The sequence below is a fragment of the Kogia breviceps genome, chromosome 2 (assembly GCF_026419965.1).
Source record: "Kogia breviceps isolate mKogBre1 chromosome 2, mKogBre1 haplotype 1, whole genome shotgun sequence".
Classification (NCBI taxonomy): domain Eukaryota; kingdom Metazoa; phylum Chordata; class Mammalia; order Artiodactyla; family Physeteridae; genus Kogia; species Kogia breviceps.
Window position 1 is genome coordinate 127,938,722 of NC_081311.1, and position 26,284 is coordinate 127,965,005.

Sequence of the window (26,284 nt, forward strand, 5' to 3'; positions counted from 1 at the left end):
CAGATTTCATCTGTGCCACATGGTAATCATGGGCAAATTATTGAACTTCTCTGAGCTTCAGCTTCCTTGCCTGAAAACCTGTGGGCAATAATATTACCTATATCATAGGGATACTTTGAGAATTAATAAGCATGTTAAGCACCTAGCACGGTATCTGGCCTATTACATGCTCAATAATGGTTTGCCCTTAACATTATGTCTAGGGATGAATTACTTAGAGCCAAAAATAATGATGCTGTTTATGAAGAGTTATTTCTTAATGACATAGGAAAGTACTTCTGCTATAATAAAAACCATATGTCGTTAAATGAAAAAATACTTTTGTTAAAGACAAATAGCATAGCAAATTCTATCCATCTAAATAAGTGTATCTAGTTATTCAAAATATTCACGGGAAAAAGTCGGAAAAGAATATATGCTAAATGCTATGATGGGTATTTCTATTTAGTGGAATCGGGGTGAAGTAAATTGTGATATTCTCCTTTCTAATTCTTTACATTTTCTTAATGTCCACAATATTCCATAAATATTTATTACTCTTATAATTAGAAGGAAAATAGCTAAAGAGGTCACAGTATAATATATTCGGGAAAGTCATGTTTAGTTGTCATTGTACTCAGATGGCTGGGAAACCCTTATAGCAACAACCCTGTAAGCTCCTGTAGGCTTCGACCTCTACTCTTGAAATGAGCCACAGTTTATTCAGATGTTCTCATGTTCATGAGAACCACCCACCATGACTAAATACGCACAGACTATAAATTTGCTATTATGGATCTCAACAATTAGTCACAAAGCCTCACAGCCAGAAAGTTCTTCTGAGATCATCTGGTTCAACTTTATCATTTAGAGATGAGAAAATTGGGGCTGTGTGGTAGTCAAAAACTTGCCCAGGAATAAGTGGAAGTCAGACCTCCAACTAAAACACTGTTTTTCAATCCAAATTCTTATGCTCTCACCATTCAGTGGATATGACTACAGTCCTCCCCAGCTGGAAAGATTTCTAGCAGCAAACTATCCAGGATATTTTTGTAAGCTATAGTCAGTTTCACTACTTGCCACACAATGAAAGATGTACTAACAATTATTAAGCCAAAGTACAATTTCAGTCTCTCTCTCTTCCCTCCCCTCGTCTTGCACACACAAACTCACAAAAGCAACACCACGACCAATCACAACAACAATGACAATGACAACAATACCAACAATACAACAACAACAATTGGCTAGAGATCTAGATAAGCCAATGTTTTCAAACTGCAAATTGATTAGGCACATAATCAGTGCCTCAGACCGGGGACAAAGAAGGATTTCATCTAAGGTACTCAGCACAGCAATTAAGTTGAGGCAGTAAAACAATGAAAATTGCTTCAGCATCTTTCAAAGCAACCACCAAAAATAATCTGAGTAATTTTTGTGTGACACACTTAGAGATTTCCTTTGAAGACACATGGACTTTGGCTCTCCCTGCAGGTCCATGTTACTCTTTTTTACCAGGGGCTGTAGAAGCTGATGCCTGACTTATGGAAATGTCACCATCCCTCAGTAGTGTTATATCACGGCAGGAAAGCAGAAACCTACCAAGCCTCTTAGAAGCCACCTGTGACACCATGATCTCTCAAGACCATCCAGTCAAACACCAGTCCATTTTCCACTCTTGCAAACATTATATCTCTTCGAAATCTGTCACTGAGCAGGTCGGGATATGCTTCATAATTTTTGTCTCTCAACATCTGACAAAGCTGCTTCTTGCTTAAGGTCGCTGTCCAGGGAAGAGATGCAGAGGAGAAGCAGAACTCCTGATTTCCTTCCCATGGGTGAGCTTTTGTGACAGAAGCCTTGCCACACATGGACCCATTCTCCCTGATGATCAAAGGCAGTATGGCCATCCATTACTGTTAGCCAGTGGTCACTGGCAATCATATGCAGCTGGCTTTGGAGAAAAGTGTCTAGAACTATTTTAAGTTGATCTTATTTTAAGAACTATTTTAAGTTGATCATTAAAGAAATCATCCATGCTTGGGTATATTTACGGCTTTCTTTTAAGAGAGAACTTAGAATAATCTAAAGAGGAAAGGGTCCAGCAGTCAATAAGTCCAGATTTAGGTTTCAAGATACATAAAAATACCAAAAAACTTAACGTTAATTTTTGATTTTATACCCTGGCTCACAAGCGCTTTCTTAAACTAAATATCCAGTCTCCAGTTATAAAATCTCCAATACTTTTATTTGAAAGGGAAATCCTTGGTCAATCTTAAGTACAGTCAAGAAATAGCTCCAAAACACATATTTCTGCCTTACCTCTTCATACGAACTGAAAGGTTTGGTGGGGATTAAACAGATGGTTACTTAATCACTTGAACCTTTTAATAAATTGTATAAGGTTTCAAGGAACTTGGCACAAATCAGAGCTTTCTGTGCCTATATTCTGAGCTTAGAACACTGCCAGGGCTCAGGAAGTTAGGGCACAGTGGCCCCCAAAAGGTAACACTCAAGGAAGGAAAGAGTATTAAACCCTAGTAAGTTTTACTTTTGAAGAAGAAAATGCCAACTTTCTATCCAACAATTTAATCTGGATTTCAGTTTTATAAACTTCGCAGTTTGGAGATACTCTTTTCAGTATTCCTCCTTTGAAAACATGCCGCCTGATTTGTGCAATGATGTTGTAAACATTGAGGCTTTGGTCAGTGAGCAAGCGATCTTGCCCCCAGAAGCAGCCAACTATCTAGGCTTTCTGGATGACATAATTAGGCCTCTCTTTTCTGATAAATACTTCTGAGTCCAAAGCTGCTTCTTGTTAAATATGGATGCCCATATATATGCTACCAACCCTCTGTCGTCTGTCCTTGTTAATTGTGCCTGCCTGGACACTCCCAAAGGCCATGGGCAAGGGAGTTCCTCAAAATCTGTTTGGGGTAACCATCCTTAATGATCTTTCCAAAGCAAGATGGGAAGCAGGGGGGACTGAAATGACTCAGTTAGGCTTACCCTAGTTCATGTTTCTGCAACACCACATGCTGACAGGATTTCTGGAATTATACATGAAAGTTGGCAGTCCCCTGCCATTTTAGGGAGTTTGTTATTACGGGATATGGGTCAGGGGTCAACGCTCTTCTGTCACCGGAAACTCAAAAAGCCCTCAGATGCTTTGCACTATGAGAAAGGCTCATTTAAGCCATAATACAGCCTGGTATTTTGAACTGCTTCATCAGGGGTTCTGAAGTTCCATTAAAGAGGGAAGGAGTTGTCATATAACCTTAGGAGCACAAACCAGCATGGGAATGCTGTGCTGCTCCCTTTCATCTTCCGTTCCTATGCTTTAAGACCACATTCTTGATTTTAATTTCAGGTCAGCTCCTTATTAACTTCACACACACACATCCCAGGGGTTGCCTACCGATTCCAAGGACCTTTATAATCACAAGCAAAGAACGCTATTTTGCATAACTAATATGTTTTCCCCAGAACTCAACTGCTTAAGCCCCGTAACTATTTTGTGCCCATGAAACATGACCAAGACAGCAACAATGATTATTACTAACTATAATGTGGGAGAGGGCAGAGAAAAAAAAAACTCTTTCTGGCTTCAGAAATAAATTCTGAAGGCATGTGAAAATGAGAATCTGAACACCTAAAGGCACAAAAAGCAATTGAGAAGACTTCATTCTTTAGGCCAGGACAGTTTTTACTCTTCATCAAATCCTGAAAGGAGTTTCCATGCCAGAATTTACCATGTACCATATCAAGCATTTTAAACAATGGAATTAATAATATTGGGGCCCTTTTTTTGTTTAAATGGGTGTCATTATTATTTTTTTTAATTTATTTATTTATCCTTGGCTGTGTTAGGTCTTCGTTTCTGTGCGAGGGCTTTCTCCAATTGCGACGAGTGGGGGCCACTCTTCATTGTGGTGCGCGGGCCTCTCGCTCTCGAGGCCTCTCGTTGCGGAGCACAAGCTCCAGATGCGCAGGCTCAGTAGTTGTGGCTCAAGGACCCAGCTGCTCCGCGGCATGTGGGATCTTCCCAGACCAGGGCTCGAACCCACGTCCCGTGCATTGGCAAGCAGATTCTCAACCACTGCGCCACCAGGGAAGCCCCCAAATGGGTGTTATTTTTAAGTAGAGTTTTTCTTACTGAAAAATGAACAATAGGCACATACCAGAGCCAGATCCAGAGGCAGTCACATCGTAAATCAGATCTTTTAGAGTTTTCCCAGCATTGACCAGATTGCACTCAGAAAGGGGCTCCTCCACATTTGGTCTCTTTTTCTTTCTGTAGGTGCACAGTCGACCTTGGCATGCCCATACTGTCAGCAGTGAAGCTATGGACAGGAGGCAAACTGGCACAGTAATAATAATGGTTAGCTCCATGGGTCCGAGTTTTGGGGCATTTGGTGATGCTGTAATTAAAAAAAGAAAGAACATGACCATATGTTAACCCACGTTAAGTATTTTAGAAATTGGAAATGAGATCACCAAAATTTTACACCTATAATGTACAGCTACACAGTATGCATTCATGTTAGTTGGTGAAGATTCTCTATGATAAAAGCAAAGGCGGGGAAAGGGAGTTGAGGTGAGGATGCAGTTGCAGTTCTGTTTTGCTAGGTGACAATGGAAGATAGAATTAGGATCATGGAAAGCACTAGCACCTGCGATCCTTTTTAAAACCTCCAAACCATTTGACATTTTATTACTATTTTCTCCCCATTTTTCAGCAATCCACTCTTAAGGCACATTCATTCTTTTAGCCACAGATAATTACTGAGCTCTTGCAATATGCTGCCACTATTCCAGGTGATGGAGATATAGCAGTGAGTGAGAGAGCCCAAATCCTTGCTCTGTGGTGCTTATGTTCTCCTACAACCACAGATGGGTATGTAATACAAAAGCAAGAGATCATAAGTGCTATGAAGAAAAAGAAAGCAGAACAAAGAAACAAAGTGATGGTGGGACACTACTTTAGAGAGACTGGTCACAGAAGGCCACTCTGAGGAGAGGGCAGGGAGCTACAAGAGAAGTATCTCAGGGAAGCATGTTCCCAGCAGAAGGAAAGCAAGTGCAAAGTGCGCTGAGGTGGAGCCCTACTTGGAGTGTTCAGGAACAATCTTTGCCTCAAGTGCAGTAAATGAGGAGAAAGGTAGAAGGAAATGGGGTCAGGGAGGTCAAAAAGAAAAAGATCATGTGGGGTCTTGAAGGCTAAAAAGACTGTGAATTGTATTCCAAGTGGAAGCTGTCACAGGGTTCTGAACAGACAAAAGATAGGATCTAACTTATATCTTGAGTGACCACTGTGTGAACTGAAACTAGGGCCACAAAGTAAAAGCTAAGAAACCAATTACAATGTATCTGGTCTTTTCATGGTAAGCATTTTTGCCACAAACATTTTTGCTGAATAACTACTTGGCCACAAGGCAATTCTGCTGTAAAAGATAAAATAACAAAAAATAAAAGTGACATTAAAAAGGAAACAATGAAACAGTGAAAAATGAATAACAAAATTTAAAAGACTTTATAGTGAAATACAAAATATTTGAATACATCTAAAATGTGTAAGAGATTCATGGTGATACTGCATAAATAACTAATTTTATTTAATGAGTTGTACCTAAGCACTTGTCTTCCAAGTCTTTCGTTCATAGTGTTTTATACCTTTTTTTTTGCTTGTCGATTTGTCTCCTCATTCAGCATCACACCTTTTTGCTAAAATTTATTCCTTAATTAAGAGAGGTATCAGTTTCCAAATGCTAGGATGCATACTTGTAACTGAGCTTTGTATTGCTTTATGAAAGCCTCTATGCTGTTGTCTGTTCTTGGCAAATTGTCACACATCTATTGGTAGACATTCCAAAGTTGCATGAGAAATGTGGGTTCAACTCTGCACCTTCAAATCACTGAAGCATTTGCAAACCAATATGTTATCATTTTCTAGTATCGTATGCAATCTGGCTTTACATTCTCTTATTTCATACTTCCAGTAATTTATTACCATCTCTTCTATCAAGTCGATATAATTGTTATCATCCAGTATTTTAAGATTGCCACATCTACTCATCACTGTAGAGACCATTATGAGGGCTAAGATTTATCTAATATAAAAATAGGAGTACTCCATTAATGGAGAAATGAAACCAAACTGTCAACCAGTTATTTCATCTTTCATGGTAAAATTACCTTACGGTCAATTAGTTATATGGCAAAAACTGTTTGCTGCAAAAATGTTTGCGGTGAGGATGTTTACCTGGAAAATACCTACAACCCAATTAGAAGCCTGATGCAATAATCCAGGCAGAGATGATGGTTTTGGCCGACAAGTCTATCTAAAATAGTACTTCCTTCTCACTCCCCGTTTACTCTCTATACACTTGTCCTGTTTTATATAACTTCCTGGATCTTATCACCACCTGGCACATCATAGATTCACTTATTTATTATCTGATTTCTTCCAAAAAATATATGCTAGTTCTTAATGAGAGGAAGAATGAAGTCACCCCTCAGACTTCCTTCTTGGTAATGACAATCTAGGAGAGCATATTATACTAAATGTACTTGAATTTTACTTACAATATGTTAACCAGAATATGTGAACATAATTTGAAAGCAAATATTATTTAATTCTAAAGGAAAAAGAATCAAATTCCTCAAAGATATGTTCATAAAAGTTTCACTATAAGCCTAAAAATAGTAGCCTATCTATTATCAATGAGTAAAATATTTAAAACTGTTAAGCAAAATTTGGAAACAAACATATATCCTGCTCTTCTACTTTGCCAGGTGAATTTTGGCAGATCACCAACTTTCCTTCTCCTGAGTGTTGCAGGATTTCTCTGAAATCATTAGAAGTTGTACAGGTGCATATGAGGACAGCTTGGCCTTGAGTGTTCTTAGGACAAGGTGCTAAAAGAGATCTCAGACTGGACTTTGAATAAGAAATCATTAACCATGGAAGTTGCACTTCTGAAGTTTGCTGTTATAAAAAAGTTTTATAATCCACTTCATGATAATCTTTCAAATCTACATTTCAAGTTGCATCCATATCTTTATGTCCTCACAAAGGTATTCCAGGAATTCTAAGAAAGCCACAGAATGTACTTAACCATTTGCAACTTACATAAACATGTACCTAAACATGTTTTTAAAAATAAAACTCCACTATTGGATACATTTATATGGCTAAATTTTACTTTGATACATGTTATTAGGAACTATCAATATAAACATTACTGTTAAAAAGCTTATTGATTGTCTTCATTTTAGTGAAGCTCTATTAAGGAGAGCTCAGATCATCACTATGGCAACCAATAAAGAGGCGAAAGGTCAGCAAGCCTGAAAACAGAATAATATCTATAACAGTGCACTGCTCTGGTGATGGCTACTGCTCTCAGGGATGTTTATTACAGATGGGCAATGTTTCTACTTTTGTGAACAAATTTACTGAAATGAGTTAGTAAGAAAAAAAGATGACTCAGCTAGAAAAAGGCTAGCAACACCATCTAGAAAGAGCTCCTTAAGCACTGAGCAATTTTTAAGGCAAACATTTGTAAAACTCTTCTAAACCAAATGTTGATTGTAATCTCTACAGGAGACAAATGAAGAAAACTGGTCTACACCCAATGAGTCATGGTAGAAAAAGACAGTAGTGCAGTTAAGAATACACTTTAATAAGTTATCTCAGATGAAAATATTAATTTTCCTAACAGATTTTACATTCTTGATCACAGGAGAACATTTTTTGTTTTTGTTTTTTGCTTTTCAAAATATTTTTTCCATTTCTATAATTTTATTTTATTTATTTATTTTTGTCTGCATTGGGTCTTCATTGTTGTGTACGGGCTTTCTCTAGCTGCAGCAAGCGGGGGCTACTCTTCGTTGTGGTGTGCGGGCTTCTCATTGCAGTGGCTACTCTTGTTGCAGAGCAGGGCTCTAGGCACGCTGGCTTCGGTAGTTGCAGCATGTGGGCCCAGTAGTTGTGGCTCGCAGGCTCTAGAGCACAGGCTCAGTAGTTTGTGGCGCACGAGCTTAGTTGCTCCGTGGCATGTGGGATCTTCCCGGACCAGCGATCAAACCCGTGTCCCTACATTGGCAGGCGGATTCTTAACCATTGCACTGCCAGGGAAGTCCCAGGAGAACTTTTATTATTTGATAATTTCCAATTTTTGAGACCATGTCAACTGAGGTGATTTCTCCATGGAATAAGCAGCTCCATGGTGGCATACGTTAATGCCAAAAGTGAGGTCTGGCAGTGCTGCATTGCTAAGTCTAGTTATTTCACTCTCTAGTAAATTAAATAGAAGACATTGGGGAAAAAGAGACAAGCACTAGCCCACATGGATGAGAGTCTAGCTTACAAAAGTCTCCCCTATATAAGTTCTGCAGTCCATTAAACCAAGATGACACAGGGGAAGGAGGTATTAAAAAGCCAGGAAGAAGGGAATGTATGAGGTGGAAGATTCTGTGCAGCTGGAGGGAATCATACAAAAGGCAAAAGATTGTAAGAAGGTAAGAACAAAAAAAGGGAGAGGAAAAAAGAAGGAAGGAAGGAGGGAGGGAGGAAGGAAGAAAAAAGGAAAGAAAGGAAAAAAAATTTTTAACTATTTTTGTGAATTTGCAACTTTCCCTAGAGACAGGAGTGGAACTGGTGATTGTGAAAGCAGTGGTGGTTACTACTGCCCAAATAAAGTTCAGAACCAGTTTAGATGCCTCAGCTTCTCCCAGGACAGCTCCTTTTACCTCCTCTCCACCTCCTATTTCTGGCTTGAGGGAGGCAAACTTCTCAAGATGAAAAGAAAAAGATGAGAAAATGTGGGCATGATCTCCATGTTTCTTCCCCTGCTGACCTTTTCTCTTTCTTTATTAAAAGTATGAAAAATTATTGATGTTTATGAGATTTATATGACCTTCATATTAATTAATTTGTATTTCTTTAGTATATGCTAATAGGAGGAGTTGCCTTAGAACTGAGGAGAGATGTGGACTTGATCAGTGGCTTCAAATAACTCATATTGACCTTTCGCACAAAAATCCCGTAATATATTTGTGTTCAACTTAAAGGTATATTTCTTCACTGTATTTGAATGGCATTCAACTGACTAGAAACTGATATATTACAATGGAGCGATGTACAGAAAATGAGGATATAGTGACTGAAAAGATATATACTGGCTGGACAGCTGTTTAAAAACAAATTTGAGCAAAGAAAACAGAGGTCTTCATCCAGACGAAGTGAATTTTTATGAACAATTTCAGGGTTAGTGCTTCCTTCCCAAAAGTTGATATAGCAAGTAGCTACATAAATTTAAGAGGGTCCAAAGCACCCCTAAAGAAACCACAAACTAATTTAGCATTGAACCACTCCTATTCCTTTTATTTAAAGTTTTCCCCAAGTGAAAAGAAGCTATTATTGCAAGGTTGAATCCATGAATGTATAAATATCAAGTCTTCAACTGCCTCCCTACCACCCGCCCGCCCCCTGCTCACCCCAGGAAAAGGAAAGCATTTGTTTCTCCAGCTTGTGGTTTTGAAATGTTCTCAGAATAAAGCAACCAAAAAGACAGCGTTGCTCGAGATGCTTTCTGATAGGTCTGTTTCTGTCCTGGCACCAGAAGAAATGCCACTAGGAACAACTGAATGACATGGTCATGTACAGTCCATCTACCTACCCTATAAACTTCTATGACCTCTGACTTCAGTTAAAGAGCTTTTTGTTTAGTTTACAGGTTTCTGGGGGGAAAGTGTGGAAATAATAAGTGCAGCTGAAACAGAAAAAAGAAATACATTACCTCTAAGATATTCAAAGCTACCTTGCTAATTAGCTCAACAGGAATGACTTCTTTTGTCAAAAACAGAGTGACATGTTAAGCAATGAGAAATCTCCCAAATCTTCTCCTTCACCTGCCATTTCAAAGCACCCAGAAATATGGGTACCATTATCTCAAACATTTGCCTGATGGTAATGAAAATACATTTCTAATTGATTTCTTGTTGCTTTACTAAATTGATTCAAAACCTGGAAGCAAACAGATTGGTGTGTATAATATTGCACTGAGAACAACTCTCTGGGATGGGGAGCAGAGAGTGGGGAACAGTGCACATCTTTGTGGAATTTAAAATCTGCTAAGGAATACATGACCCATCTAGGGTACAATTCCAAAGCAATTTGGCTGGTAAAAATACGGAGAAAACTTTATGTAGGAGCAAGAGATGTGGCAGATAAGAAAAAGATCATGATGAAGAGTTCCATTCATGATGAATCAGTCTAGTATAAAGCATATGTAACTAAAACTTTACATGTGTGAAGCACACACATGCGAAGCAGAACGGGTCCAAGGAGTTAAGTCACAAATGCAGTTTTATTTGTCTAACACTTCCATGTAATTCTATACTCCTGATTACAGGGAGCCCTCCAACACCATCCACGAGAGCTCATCCTAGCCTCCTATTTCTTCACAGTGACCCTTACATTTATAAATGTCACCAGGAAAAATGCAGTTAGAAGTTAATTGGGTTAAGTCCCTCCAACATGCTTCACTATAGGGGGAAGCAAATGGTCCCCCTTCTTCACAGAGTGAGAATTATCATGTCAAACAGGTTGTTTTTGATCAACATGAACCTCAAGTACTGAACAGTGGCAGAATATTTTCTAATCTGGAGATTCAACTGAGCCATGACAGTGACAGAAATAACATGAGAATTACTTCTGCCTTTTAACCGTATCAGATGAGGTATTGATGGGCCATTCCATCATCCAGTGCTCAATCTATAAATGGCTACAAGTATACGAGGTCTACATCTGGCCTGATTTCATGCGTGTGTAACAGGCAGAGAGCACCACACATCAAAATATTTTCTGGCTAGTTCCCCTTGTGCTGCCAGTTTTCTGGGAGGAACACTGAGAAGCCTCAAATCTTTTGTCCACCAGCACCTGAATTTAAAAATAACAATGATTTTATATATTAAGGAAATAAGAATGTTAGATTGAAGAGTATAATCTTTGGCATAAGGGGTAGGAAGAACTCTGACTCAAGCAGAGGGGAGAGTAATACAATGTAGGACGAATTCAAATCGGCTTCACAGTTTTTCTTAATTTTAGGGCATGCACCAGAGATCAGTTTCTTAATCTGTCATCAAAACACAGATTCTTTTTTTTTACTTATTTAATTTTTTATTTTATATTGGAGTAGAGTTGATTTACCATGTTGTGTTAGTTTCAGGTGTACAGCAAAGTGATTTAATTATACATACTCATATATCTATTCTTTTTCAGATTCTTTCCCCATACAGGTTATTACAGAGTATTGAGTAGAGTTCCCTGTGCTATACAGTAGGTCCTTGTCGATTACCTATTTTATATATAGCAGTGTGTATTCTTGAATGATACGTATCTATAAAGAAATTAGATAGTAATTTCTCAAAGAATATTTTAATATTTTTAAGCCAAACTTTTACTTAAGAAAAATGAAAGTTCTTTGGAAGAAGCACCCTGTCTCATAGCTGAGGGTGTTGTTCAAAGAAGGCACTTAAACATATTGATGACAAAGGAAAGTTACACTTCTCTGTCCTAAAGTTCACACTAATAGAATTTCTCCCTCAGCTAACACATTCACACAAGCAGCTTGTCCATTTGGAAAAGAATGACATGAGATAATGATATTTTGACCCAGTTCAACATCCTGTATACGATAATCACCTGAAAAATATTTGAGTAAACAGGTAATAGTATTTATGTAACTGAGGAGAGTAGGGCTTACATAGTGTAAAATCCTCAATTTAGAATTGGTTATAAACTTTACTTTCAATTTCCTATTAATCCCTATGAACAAAATTTCATAATTAAAATCAGTGTACTTGTTCCTTGAGACAAGAAATGCTTCCTACATTAAACATTGAAAGTACAAGTTTGACTTTTTGTATGCTTATATTTCATAGACTTTTCAAAATGTAAAAATCATAGCATCTTTCAGCTTATGGGGAAAAAAAAATCCCTGTCTGGCACACCTGTCAGGTGTGTGGGGAATCCCCAGAGAATGAGCTACAAATGGATTTGTTCATGTGGTGGCAGAACAATTCCACAAGGGGTCCCATGAGTATTTCTCAGCATGTTGATGTCACCTTACACTGCCTAGAGCAATGAATTTACATTGAAAATAGAAAACCATAAAAGTTGAGACAACAGTGGATTTTTTTTAAGGGATTAAGATAGCAAGACTTTTCAGCTCCCCAAAGAATAATATTCACTACCTGAGTCTGCAAATGTTTATAATTATAGCACGCTTTAAAATGATTAATTTTGATAAATTCAATTCTAATGTTTTCACATTTTATCTTCGTTGAAATGTAATCCTTCGGTTTGGCTTAAAGTCTAATTTCGACATGTGCCTAACAATATGCATTGTTCATCTACACTAGCTGATATAAATAATAAACTGTTCTTTTTTTCTTTACACAATTGAGAACAGGAAGGTGAAAATTGTACTGAGGTTAATTAGGAAAGTACCCTCATTTTAATGTTGCGCATGTATTTTCTTTATTGAAACTAATTATTTGAGTTAGTCAAAAATACAATAGTATTAAAATAGTGTATTGAACTCCAAAAGGAAAAATCAGAAATTATTATTACACTTGCCCTTTCAAGAACTGTATGTTTTGGTAGCAAAATCGGAACACAGATAACCAGAACTTGAATGTTTTTGTTGAATACTCTATTTCAGTTTTCAGTGCATGCATAAACTAAATAGAAGTTCCTATAAAAATTAACCCTATAAATAAGAGGCTTCTCTAGCCCAGGTTTCCTGACCTTATCCTCGATGAATTTTCATAGACAATTTTAGAATGCTCTTGATGCTATTTGACATCACCACTATTTCTCTGAGCATGTCTCTGATGTCACCTAGAGTCACCAGAAATCATTTCTGTTACAAATCACAATGCAACCCACTATGAAAGAAACAAGCAACAAAATGTGATTCCTTCACATAGGAAAGACATGTTTTAATAATAAGAAAGGAAAGTCAGACATAAAATTATATTAAACAGAATAACTCAACTATATTAAAATAGAAAATATACTAAACTACTGATAGTAGGAACTCTAGGCCAGTGGATATAAGTTCAATAGGTATTGAACGAGTGAATGAATGAAGAAAGCTCATGCCCAATAAGGAAATCAGTCACTTCTGCTTCAGCCAACTGATAACAAGAGGGAGACTTTAAGAATGCCACATCTTCTGATTTTTTCAAGATAAGCCAGATGCCTGGATTTTTATACTGACTCAATGTTTAACATTATAAAGAAACTCACTTTTTTCCCCCAGAAACTATGTAGATCAAATGAAACCTGTCTGTGGGTCAGGTACAACCAACAAGCAGGTAGAACTCTCAATGACTTGTTTTGCTGTTTCTATGTTCATTAGAATGAGATTTAGCTACTAATATCAGAGGAAACTATATAGAAGTTTCCTTTCCTCTTTCATGTAAAAGAAATTTGAAGATGGATAGTCCAATGTTAGCAGGTTGGCTCCACATAGTTTTTGGTCAGGGTCCTTTCATCTCCCTTGTTTCCATCCCTATCATGTAGTCATTATCCTCATGGTCCAAGGGAGCTGCTAACTCCATCCTTTACATCCAGGCAGCATGATGGAGGATGGCATATAAGGTGCCAGTTCTGTTTTAAATGAGTCTTCTCAGAAGTTCTCCAAAACACTGCCAGTCAACTCATTAGCCACAACTTATGCCACACCTACCAGTAAGAGTAGCTGAAAATACTGTCATTTGGAGGGACAGCCATACACCCAGCTAAGTCTAGGTTCTGCTACTAAATGGGTATTGGAGGAAACTAGATGTCTTTGAAACATTTATAGTCTTATCAAACTTTGATCCATTAGATTTTTTCATTAGAAAAAGAACACATTTGCAACAAAACAAACTGTATAAAAATTTCTAAGGAAAGAATGAAATAATGTCCTCAGCCGGTTAGCTCTCCAATATCAACTCCGGATTTTAAGAGAATGTGTAATTTTCATAAATTTACCCATGCTCAACAGATACTTTGGGACTTCCCTGGTGGCCCAGCGGTTAAGACTCTGTGCTTCCAATGCCGGGGGTGTGGGTTCAATCCTTGGTCAGGGAGCTAAGATCCCTCGTGCCGCGTGGTGTGGCCAAAAAAAATTACTTTGAAACTTGATGTTTTGTTTTCCTTTTGTTGTGAAATATAATAAATATACAGAAAAGTGCATACAACATATACACTGAGCATAAAAATAATTATAAATCCCCATGGATCACCAGCCTCCTTGCTCCCTACCTGTTCCCCCACTCGGAGATACCCCACATGATCATATCCTTTCCCAACCTCCAGGGTAATCATTATCCTGATTTGGCAAATAATCATTTCTCTGTCCTTGTACTGTGCTTCCCAGAATCCCTTTTCCTGTATTGTTACAGGTTAAAGTTGGGATATTTACATATATGCTCATAAATGAGAATGGCTTGTAATTTCTTTTTTACATACTGTCTTTGTTGGGTTTTGATATCAAGGTTATGCATAAAATAGGTTAAGGAGTGTTTCCTCTTTGTCCATGTTTCGGAAGAGTTTGTGTAACAGTTACACAGTTATCTGTTCCTAGAAATTTAGCAGAATTTTGTGGTAGAACGTCTTGGGCTTTGAAATTTTCCTTACAGATATGTCATAAGACTTATAATTTACACTATAATTTTCTAAAAATTAGTTTGCTCATAAATCATGTTGTTTCAACCTTATGTAGTCTCACTAGTTTTTAAAAAAAATCTACTTATTCTATCAATTACCAAGACAGTGGTGAATCGCCTTCTGAGATCATGGACTTCTTTATTTCTCCTTATAGATCTGTAAATATTTTCTTTATTTTTGAGGCCATATTCTTTTTTTTTTGGCTGCATTGGGTCTTCGTTGCTGCACACGGGCTTTCTCTAGTTGCGGAGAGTGGGGACTACTCTTCCTTGCGGTGCGCAGGCTTCTTACTGGTTTCTCTTCTTGCAGAGCATGGGCTCTAGGCACATGGGCTTCAGTAGTTGCAGCATGCAGTCTCAGTAGTTGTGGCAGGCGGGCCCTAGATCATGCGGGCTTCAGTAGTTGTGGCGCATGGGCTCAGTAGTTGTGGCTCACAGGCTCTAGAGTGCAGGTTCAGTAGCTGTGGTGCACGGGCTTAGTTGCTCCGCGGCATGTGGGGTCTTCCTGGACCAGGGATCAAACCTGTGTCCCCTGCATTGGCAAGTGTATTTTTAACCACTGTGCCCCCAGGAAAGTCTGAGACCATATTCTTAAGTACACAGAAATTTAAATTTATTAAGAATCCCTGGTAGGGACTCTCCGTGGTGGTCCAGTGGTAAAGAATCTGCCTTGCAATGCAGGGGACACAGGTTTGATCCCTGGTAAGGGAACTAAGATCCCACATGCTGCAGGGCAACTAAGCTCACGTGCCACAACTACTGAGCTCGCGCACCTCAACTAGAGAGTCTGCGTGCCGCAAACTACAGCGCCCACACACTCTGGAACCCTTGCACCACAGAGCACATGTGCCACAACTAGAGAAGAGAAAACCCGCATGCCACCACTAGAGAGAAGCCTGTGTGCCACAGTGAGGAGCCCACGCACCACAACGAAAGATCCTGTATGCCTTAGCGAAGATCCTGCATACCGCAACTAAGACCTGATGCAGCCAAAAATAAATTAAAAATAAATTTAAAAAAAAAAAGAATCCCTGGTAAATTGAAACTTTAATCATTAAAAAGTGAACTTTTTAACTCTAGTAATTTTTTTTCATTGAAGTTAATTTTGTCTGCTAGTAATATGTCAACATTTTTATTAGTGTAATATATGCATGGTATATGTAAAAGCACATATCAAACCTTCTTATACTTTCCTCTATTTGTCACCCTCTCTTCCATATTTTCCATTATGTATTTTCTTTATTACTGAATACAAAATAGTTTCTTCAGACCCGTATTTCAGATCTTCAGTTGTTGTTAAACCTATACATTGTTTCTAATTTTTGTTATTATATCTTTTTTTTTTTTTTTTTTTTTTTTTTTGTGGTACGCGGGCCTCTCACTGTTGTGGCCTCTCCCGTTGCGGAGCACAGGCTCCAGACACGCAGGCTCAGTGGCCATGGCTCACGGGCTCAGCCACTCCACGGCATGTGGGATCTTCCCAGACCGGGGCACGAACCCGTGTCCCCTGCATTGGCAGGCGGGTTCTCAACCACTGCGCCACCAGGGAAGCCCTATATCTTTAATTTTAAAAAGTTTTCTTCAATATTGTTCAAATCTGCTAGGTCATTTTTTTATAATTTCCTATTCTCTAACAAATTTTTTCAAATTTGCCTCTTTTGTTTCTTTAAACATAGAATAGTTACTCTATAATTATTGTCTGATAATTCCAATATATGAAACTTTGTGCTCTCTTCTATTGGCTCATGCTCATGCTGTTTTGAAACCCTGTAAGCTTGGAGTGCTTGTTCTTCATTATGTACTTCTCATGTCCTTGAAAAAGTGTTGTGTCTCTTTGAGACCTAATATTAAAGTGCCTTTCTCCAGAGAGTTTGAACTTTCTTCTGGCAGGCAACTGGGGACACTGTTAGTCTGGGTATACTTTAAAAAAGTTTTTCTTCTGGAGAGTACCACTCAGGTACTCTCAGGTTTAAACTCAGGTTTAAAATCCATGTGATGGCTATGCTATGTCCACAGCTTCTCAAGAATAAGGTTTTTGGTTTGTTTTAAAGTTGTTGCTTTTCATTATTTCTTTTTTTCCCCTGCTCTGCTTAGTAATAAACCCAAGCCTCCTTCCTGGGGTTTGAAGGAGATGTATTTACGTCTGATTTAAACTTGCAATAAGGAAAGAGACCTTTGATAATTCTGCTAAACATGGCGGTTTCTATTAGACGACCCAATTTGAGCAAATCATGTTTTTTTACTTTTGTCTTCCCTGAATCTTGATATTGTTAATAGCAAAACCCAACATTTCCCTTGTTAGAAAAAGCAGATACACATGAGGAAAAAAATGTACCAGATAAGAGTATCAGAAAGTTAGATAATAATGTCTTAAACAATAATGGTGTTCACCAATTCACATAAAAAGAAAACTGGAAGTAGGCTGTTGACACTGTTGAGTCTCTTTGTTAACAAATCATAGAAAGAACCGACTTCCAGATTTCTTGTCATGCTGAGGCTGTGAACTCCCTCACTGGTTCAGATATTATCTAAGTTTCTGATACTTTTAGTTGAAAACATGCTCCTTTACCTTTTACCAATCCAGTGGGTGGAAAAAATAGTATGTTGTTTTAATTTGCATCTTGACCACTTTGAAGATTCTCTTCTGTAAAATTTCCATGTGTGTTTTATGCCCATTTTTTCATTTAGCACCCCCTCTCCTTCTCTCTCTTTCCACTCTCTCTCTTGCCATGTACACAGGCATGTGCACATGCACACACACACATACACAGAGGCTCTTTATCTTTTAAGTAGTTATTTTTTTCAGTCTTATACGCTACAAATATTTCTATCTCATATTTCATTTGTCTTGGTTTTATTTATGTTATCTTTTATTATTCGTTTTTATTTTAGTTTGCATGTAGTCAATTATATCTGTCTTTTCCTTTTACAGCAATTGGATTTCCTGTCTTACTTAAAAACAGCTTCCATACTGTAAAGTCACAAAAACCCTTTTTTTCCCTAAATTTTCCTCTGACATTTAAATTGTTTTATGTTTCACAATTAGATATTTAATCAAGCTGTAATTTATTTTTGTATATGGTATGACACTGTGGTACAGCCCTGTTTTCTTCCAGATGGATAGATAATTATGCCAGCATCATTTCAAAAATAAACCATCCTGGAGTTTCCACTTCTGCCAAGTTACACTTTAGATGTCCACAGAGCCCTTCTTAGTACAGCACACACAAAAATGCTGAATAAAATATAAATGAAAAACTTTTTTTTATTATATGATTAACCTGGTAGGAAAATAAATGAATAGCTCAGCAGCCAAAAATAAAATGCAAATCCAAGGAGGTATCTGAGCACTGGGACTGCCATTTACCCTGGAGGCATCTGCCAGTTCTTGGTAGTTAAGTGCTTAGTTTATCAGATTGTATCACAAGATCAGGAAATAAAACATGGTTCCTGAAATTGTGAAAGGTCAGATCAGAGATCCTGGTATAAATCAGTCAAATATGAATGGCATTACATTGAAAATAAAACAAAATAGAAAATTTCTGCAGAGAGAGACAGGGTATATATTTATCTATTTGTCTGTCTCAACCTTGACTTTGGGTAGAGCAAAAAAAAAAAAAAAAAAAATCTCTCTGAGAGGTCCTCACCATAAGTGTGCATCCATATAGGCAGGCTTAGAGCCAGAATTCATGCTATATGTTGGCAAAAAAAACCTAATCAAAACACTGAATGTGTTGGAGTTGGTAGCACTTCCAGATACCTGGCAGTAGCTAATATAAATCTCCTCTGGAGGAACATATTTTAAATACAGGCATCAGAAGTTTCCTCCAGATATGATTCTCAAAACATGAACTCACAATCAAAAATTACAAAACATGCAAGGAAAGTAGCCACCCAGAATATGAGTCAGCAGATTAAAACTCATAGAAGCTGTAGATATTACTAATTAATTATCAGAGACTCAAATATTAGAAAATATAGGGAAAACAGTTTAAGAAGCTTGAAGAATAGATACAGAAGGCCCAACTTACACAAAATCAGTAAAGAAACTGTGAGAACTTATTAGAGGGCTCACAGACAGAACCCATTATAGGGACACACACCCCAAACATCTTTTGGAACATTTTCCAAAAGAATGGAACTTTTTCACTTATTATTTGTTTGTTTACCCTGAAAACAATCCCCCTCCACATCCTCCACCCCAAAAGTATGCACTAATTTGGGTAAATAATTCCTTTTTTTATTGAAATGGAAATGCTCTTGAAGAGCTAAGAATACATCTTTTTGTGTGTGTGTGTGTGGTACATGGGCCTCTCCCTGCTGTGGCCTCTCCCGTTGCAGAGCACAGGCTCTGGACGTGCAGGCTCAGTGGTCATGGCTCACGGGCCTAGCCACTCTGCAGCATGTGGGATCTTCCTGGACCGGGGCACAAACCCGTGTCCCCTGCATCGGCAGGCGGACTCTCAACCACTGCGCCACCAGGGAAGCCCCATCATTTATTTTTGAGGTGAATTTTTCCCACCAAAGTGGCTTCTCTCCTAATTTCAGAGGAAGCTATGAGTGGTCAATCTACACGAGTTACTGTGCAGGAAATTTACTGAAGCCTAAGAGTACTAGATCTAAAGTCACTGGAGTCAGGGCAAGACAAGTAGAATCCAGAAAGGTGGGCAGATATTTTTGGAGTTTAAAAGAGCTGTTTTTATCTGGTCTAAAAATAAACAGTAATAAGAAATTAGGTTACACTACATAAAATATATATGTTTCTCTTGCTTAACTGATTTGTATAGCCTATATTTAATTGTAATATTTAAATATTCAGTATGTTCGTATAATGAAAATAACAACATATTTACTATTAGAGACATGAGCTCCAAGCACTAGTCAAACACATGCCTGTTTTTGGAAATGGTTGTTGCCTTTCAAGTTTACTTAGAAAAAAACCCTTTAAATATTTATGATAATAGTTGAACTTGGAAGGTCACTCCAGTGACATCAAAGATATCTACTACAATAAGCTTCAGGGAAACGAGCAATTTTTCTAATGTTATATTTCTACTAAACTATAAAATTACTTCTATCAAAAACATTAACTCCTGAAAATTAAACCCACATGCAATGTGAAACGAGGAAGTACTTTTTTTAAGGGCAAGTGATCAAATTTAATGTGATCTAAATCAAATCTTGCTTACAATTATCTGAATTAATTCAACTTTAATCCAATTTAGTATTATAAATGAATGGGTAAGAAGGTTTTAAAAGGCCATTTAAAAGAAAAACATTGTAAATTAAAATAGTAACCAGATTCTTAATAGTTTGTTGAACTAGTTAATTTAAAAAATAAATGTCCTTGCTGCATTTAAAATTACCACATTTTAAATATCAACTAAAGCAGTCTCTCTTAAACTGTAAATATGTAAACAACTTATGGGGCCTGATCAGCATTTTTACTTAATGAAAGAGCACAGAGTACTTATACATTTTATGGGTAAGAATATTTTGTGAAATTCTTGTTTCAGATGTGTGTGCATGTGGGTTGGGGGAAATTATATAAAATGTGTTTCTTTCTGTGTGCCACAATGGAAAGCTGTATGAAAGCCACTAGTCTAAGGTTTTAAAAATTAGAATCAAACACTTAAGAGGATTTTTAGGAGGGCAAGAGTTTGTGCCTACAGATCTCCAGTTGTTGAGTTACTAGGACACCATCAGGGAGAGGAAGAGGGGAGAAAAAAGTCACGAGATGTATTCAAGGTAGGAAGTTTATCAAAAAGAAACAAAGCAAGAGCCCAATCATCACAAACAGGACCTAAGGACAGAAAAGAGCCAGCTGAAACATGACAAGAGTGGGTTACTGTACCTACATGAAGTCACTTAGCCAGAAATGACACCACAGTCTGGGGTGATGAATGAAAGAGCCAAGAGGCAAGGATCCACTTAGTTTTCAGCTGGAACTGAAAAGGGAAGTCCCAAAGTTTCTCCAACCTGTTCTGGTCACCTCTCAACCTTTTCTTCTACCATTTTACCCATGAATGTGATGCAGAGTATTAAGTACTGTGGAAATATCACACTGTCTACTTTTCAGAGTGCTTTTATATATTTCATATACATGTGATCACATTTGAAATTGATAAATTCCTACTAGGCAGAGCAGGTGATATCAATCACAGTCACCTGATGACACAAAAACAGCAGAGTTCTTGGCACTGGCTGTATCACAGCTCAGCCTAGAGGTTCCCAACCCCTCTCCAACAGCTGCTGTTCCAAACACAGCAATTAACCATTCAGTGCTGCCTCACAGAGAGAACAACCTAACACAAGATGACTGCACATGCAATCCTACTCAATTCAATGTCAATTTACCAAACCCATGTCACTAAAAGAAACAAATTTTTAGTTTATGTAAAGAAATTTGATATCAATTAAATGTCACATAGCATTTTTTGTAGACATATTAACTGGCTAGATAATACATACCTTCCCTGTAATAAGTAATCTTTGAAAGCCAATTAAGATAATCCATCATATCAGTAGACTAAACAAGAAAAGTCATGTTATAATCTGAATAAATCCATGAAAATACTTGAAAAATGTTAATATTCATTCATGATTTTTAAAAAGACTTTCCCAAAACTAGCAATAAAAACAAATTTCCTCAGTTGATAACAGGGATCTACAAAAAAACCTTCATACTTAACAGTAAAAGAGTGAGTGCACTCCTCCTAGAACCAGGAAAAAGGCAAGGATCTTTAACCACACCTACTCATCATCATATTAGTGATCCTAGCCATTGCAAAAAAAAACAAGAAAAAGAAATAAAATGCATAGAGATCAGAATGGAAGATGTAAAACTGTCTGTACTCACAGATAAGATTATTCTGTATGTAGAAAATGCCAAAGAATTTTTTAAAAAGCTATTAGAATTAATATGTTATTTTCACAAGCTTACAGAATATAAGGTCAATATACAAAATTAATTTTATTTTCATATACTGGCAGTTAACATTTAGAAATAGATATATTAAAAATACCATTTATAGTAGCATCTAAAAACATGCAATACTTAGGGATAAATTCAAGGAAGTATGTATAAGACCTGTTTTCTGATAGCTACAATACACTAAGAGTATCTGAAGAAAAACTAAATAAATGGAAAAACATACTATGTTCATGGATCAAAAGAGTTAATATTATTAACATGACTATTTTCTCCAAATAATCCATATTCAACTCAATCTAATAAAAATTTCATCATCATATTTTTGTGAAAATTGTCAAACTGATTCCAAAATTTAAATGGAAATTCAAAGGACTTAGAATAGCCAAATCAATTTCGAAAAAGAACAAAGTTGGAAGGGTCATATGACCTGATTTTAATACTTACTATAAGGCTACAATAATCAAGAAAGTTTGATAGTGACATAAGTATAGACATATAGAGGCCAGAAATATACCCACATATACATGGTCACTTTATTTTCATTCAAAGGGTCAAAGTAATTGAAAGGATAGATTTTTCCACAAATGATGCTGGGAACAACTTCATATACATGCAGAAAAAATAAAACTCCACCTAACCTCACATAATAACAAAAATTAAATTTAAGTTGAACATAGACCTAAATGTAAAAGCTGAAATGTTAAAATTTCTACAAGAAAACATGAACCATTAATAATTTTTAAAAAGATAAAATATATTTCTTCAAATTTTGATCTTCTACTCTGCAAAAGATACCTTCAAGGAAACAAAATGTCAATCCACAGAATGAGAGAAATAGTCATAATATACATATCTGATAAAGGACTTGTATTCAGAATATATAAAGAACTCTTAAATTCAACCATAAGACGATAACCCAATTTTTATAATATGCAAAATATTTGACACTTTATAAAGAAAGAAACACAAATGTCCAATGTGCGCAAGAAAAAAATAATTTATCATCATTAGTCATTAGGGAAATGCAAATTAAAACCACAATGAAATACCACTATACAATCACTTGAATGGCCAAAATTAAAAAGACTGATTATACCAAGTGCTGGCAAAAATATGGATCAAATGGAACTATCATACATTTCTGTTGGGGATATAAAATTGTATAAGCAGTGTGAAAACTATTTGGGAGATTAGATTTATAAATTAAACATATAGTTATTATTTGACCATTCAATTCCACTCTTAGGTATTTTCTCAAGAGAAAGGTAACATATCTCCAAAGACTTGTACTCAATTGTTCATCGCAGCTTTGTTAATAACAGCCCCAAAATGAAAACAACCTGAATACCCATTGTGGATGAAAGCGTAAAAAGAACAAAATATACAGTGGGATATTACCCAGCAGTAAAATGGAAACAAGCTGCTGATATACCCAACTTCATGAATAAATCTCAAAAACATGTTGAGTGAAAGAAGCCAACTGCAAAATTATATCTTCCATAGGACTCCTTTTATGTGAAACTCCAGTAAAAATTAATCTACAGCTTTTAGAAAATAGATCAGTTTCCTGGCCCTGGTGAAAGTGGCGATTGACTGAGAACATTTTGAGGTAATGGAAATGTTGTGGCAGTTACATAAAGGTATGTGTCAAGACACATCAAACTGTACACTTAAGATGTCTGCATTTCATTATATCTAAATTATACCTCAATAAAATTGATTTTTTAAAAAGAAAGTCTGGTTCCCAAGTGGACTTGAAGGTAGAACACAGGCATCTCAGTAGTTAGGCAGAGTTTAGAGTTGGTTTGGGAAGGACCCACATCCTAGCTGCCCTAAGCACCTTTAATTTGCCCAGCTGCATGTGAACCATTTTGTCCTCCAAGACCTTTTGTTGCAGTCAAAGTACTTGTCTTGTACCCATACTGACTGGCAGAACATGGTCTTATGGATAATTCTTTATTGAGAAGACACATTAAAGAGGTCATTGCCACAACCTAATATGGAGACTTCCTTCCCCTCCTTAATCTTTTGGATCTTGGTCATGGGAAGACCAGCAGCAAATATAGGGGACCTTCATTTTAGGGTTCTCTGGTTCACCAAAACCAGGGGAGAAGATATAAGGAAAGAAAAATTCTGGTATCAGAATAGATACCAGATCACTATCAAACCAAGGAAGTCTATGGAATCTGAGACAAAATAACTGTGGTCTAAAATCTAAGACTCCTAGTAGCTTTGGGGGATGAAATATGCCAAGTATGACTTCTGAGGTTGTAACACATAGGATAATACTTCAGAGTAGTGTTTCCCAAAGAATGGGACAAGTATTAGGGGTGGTTCGTGAAATGATTTTTAAGGGTTCTTGAGATTAATTGGAGTGGTAAACCAACATGATACTAAATAACATTGAATCACACAAGAATTTCTCCTCTAGTTCTCTTAGTTTTTCTGATTATGTATCAAAAGGACTCATTTCATGTTAGTATGTCTTTAACACCACTGTCTTCTCTTTTAAACAAAAAGAAAATACAAAATACCTAACTGTAATGCAGTCAGTACATTTGTTTGTTTATTTACTTAGTTACCTTTTATTTATGGCAAGTAAACTGGTTTTTCATCTGTAGAAGTAATATCAAGTTTTTGCATAAAGTAAATGTTCTCCAGTAAAAAAGGGAGAGAGCAGTTAATTTATTAAAAATAATAATAATAATAGGTGAAAAATACTATATTAGAATATGGTGATATATGAATATCTGAGATTGGATAACAGTAAATGTTCATTTGTGAGGAAGAATATGTATTTGTGTATAGATATTAATGTACTAAAGAAAATCTACAAGCAGGATATTTTCATGTCATAAATTAGTTTTTAATTTAAATTACTTGTCTCTTACTAGCCCCCAAAATTTCAGACTCCAGATTATTGATAAAAGGCCAGATTAAGATTTTTATACCTTGTAAATTAGGATAAAACTCCATGAAATTGGGCGAAATGCAAGAATATATTTGCACAATAATGAAGGGCCAAATCCCATTCTATCTGTCTTTCTGTTAATGAGTGCTCTCACTTGAGTGTGGGCAAAGAAGATATGCAGAAGTTACCCATGAAAAAAAGATTCTGTCTTGGCCTTCCCTGGTGGCGCAGTGGTTGAGAATCCGCCTGCCGATGCAGGGGACACGGGTTCGTGCCCCGGTCCGGGAAGATCCCGCATGCCGCGGAGCAGCTGGGCCCATGAGCCATGGCCGCTGGGCCTGCACGTCCGGAGCCTGTACTCCGCAACGGGAGAGGCCACAACAGTGAGAGGCCGGCGTACCACAAAAAAAAAATTCTGTCTCCATAAAAGTCGGCAATCTACTATTTTTGTTTTGCTCTTTTTTCTCTTCTTGTTTCTTGGTATACATTTTAATTTCTTTCCTTTAAGAGAATCCATAAAAATTTATATTTTACTTTAGGTTCATTAATCACTTCAAAAAATACAACCCATGTGTACAGATTTCTTCAAAATTGTTATGCTGTTGTCAATGTTTTGACAGTCTTGTGCAATTTTTAAAAAATCAACCTCAACTACGGTCTAGAGAATTTTACCAAAAAAAAAAAAGGGAGGGGGGGAGAGAAGTGTAAAACAGATTTTCTTATTTAAAGAAACATAAAACAGTTTGATTTCTATCATGTGTATATAACTTTCCAAGAGTACAATTAAATTTGGCATGAACAAAGATAAACCCTTTACCTGTTGGAAGGTGCAGAGTTATGTTGTTGCAAAAATCTGTGAAGCAGCATTCCGTTTTGGTAACATTGTTGGAACTATGACAGAAGACTTGCGCATTTAATTCTGGGAGAGAGACACAGGACTTGATCACCTGTTCCTTTCCGTTGGTTAACATAACGGAAGCCCAACATGCTCCTTCTGTTTGGCAGGTAAAGTTTGAAGAGTCACACAAAAGACAAACACACTTCAAACCTGGAAAAAGTAAGGCAAAAAGCTTTAGGAAGCTATAATGCAAATTTATTTCATAATACTTGAATAGAGAAATTCAATCTTTATGAAGATTGAAAGAGGGTTTAAATAGTACTTGATAGACACACATGCTAAAGCTGTTATTCCCTCTCGGCAATGTGTTTTATCAAAAGGGTTGCCCAATCATCACTTACTATTGCTTATATTTTTACAAGCAATTTCTTCAGTTGCTACTATATTTTGAAACAATTTTCTCATCCATGGTGTAAATCCCTCCTTTGTAAGCTCAACCAGCTCATTCCTAAATCAATAGCTCCTATGAAATGCTAGGATACAGTAACACAACAACCTAGGGGCGCTGTGCAGCATCACTTGTAGAACATAAGTGTTGTTACAGGAGCTGAGTAACTGAACAGTCCAGTGTATTCTGTTCATTTACAATTTATCCTTTAAACTGTTAAGTGAATGTGCTAAACACAAACCTAACCATAGATATTTACAGCTTTAAAAAATAGTGTGACTCTTCACATTTATATTCTGTGATTCTTTAACATTATTGTATTGTCACAGTTACCTTTATGGCATTGATGAGCCATTATACTTCCCCCTCTTCACTAAAGAATACATCTCAGAATGAGAGTCATTTGAACATAGACCATGACCTTCAGGCAGTTTTCTTTAATGAACACAT

General features: G+C 36.9%; 1 protein-coding gene across 1 annotated transcript in view; it reads right to left on the reverse strand.

Annotated features, from left to right (window-relative positions):
- Positions 1–26,284, reverse strand: part of ACVR1C (activin A receptor type 1C) — an 84,971-nt gene that overhangs the window by 13,957 nt on the left and 44,730 nt on the right. The window contains exons 2-3 of the mRNA XM_059052015.2: positions 25,366–25,596; positions 4,161–4,400 (exon numbers count right to left, since the gene is read on the reverse strand). Coding sequence (XP_058907998.1) covers positions 4,161–4,400; positions 25,366–25,596 — 471 coding nt within the window. The remainder of the gene's footprint in view (positions 1–4,160; positions 4,401–25,365; positions 25,597–26,284) is intronic.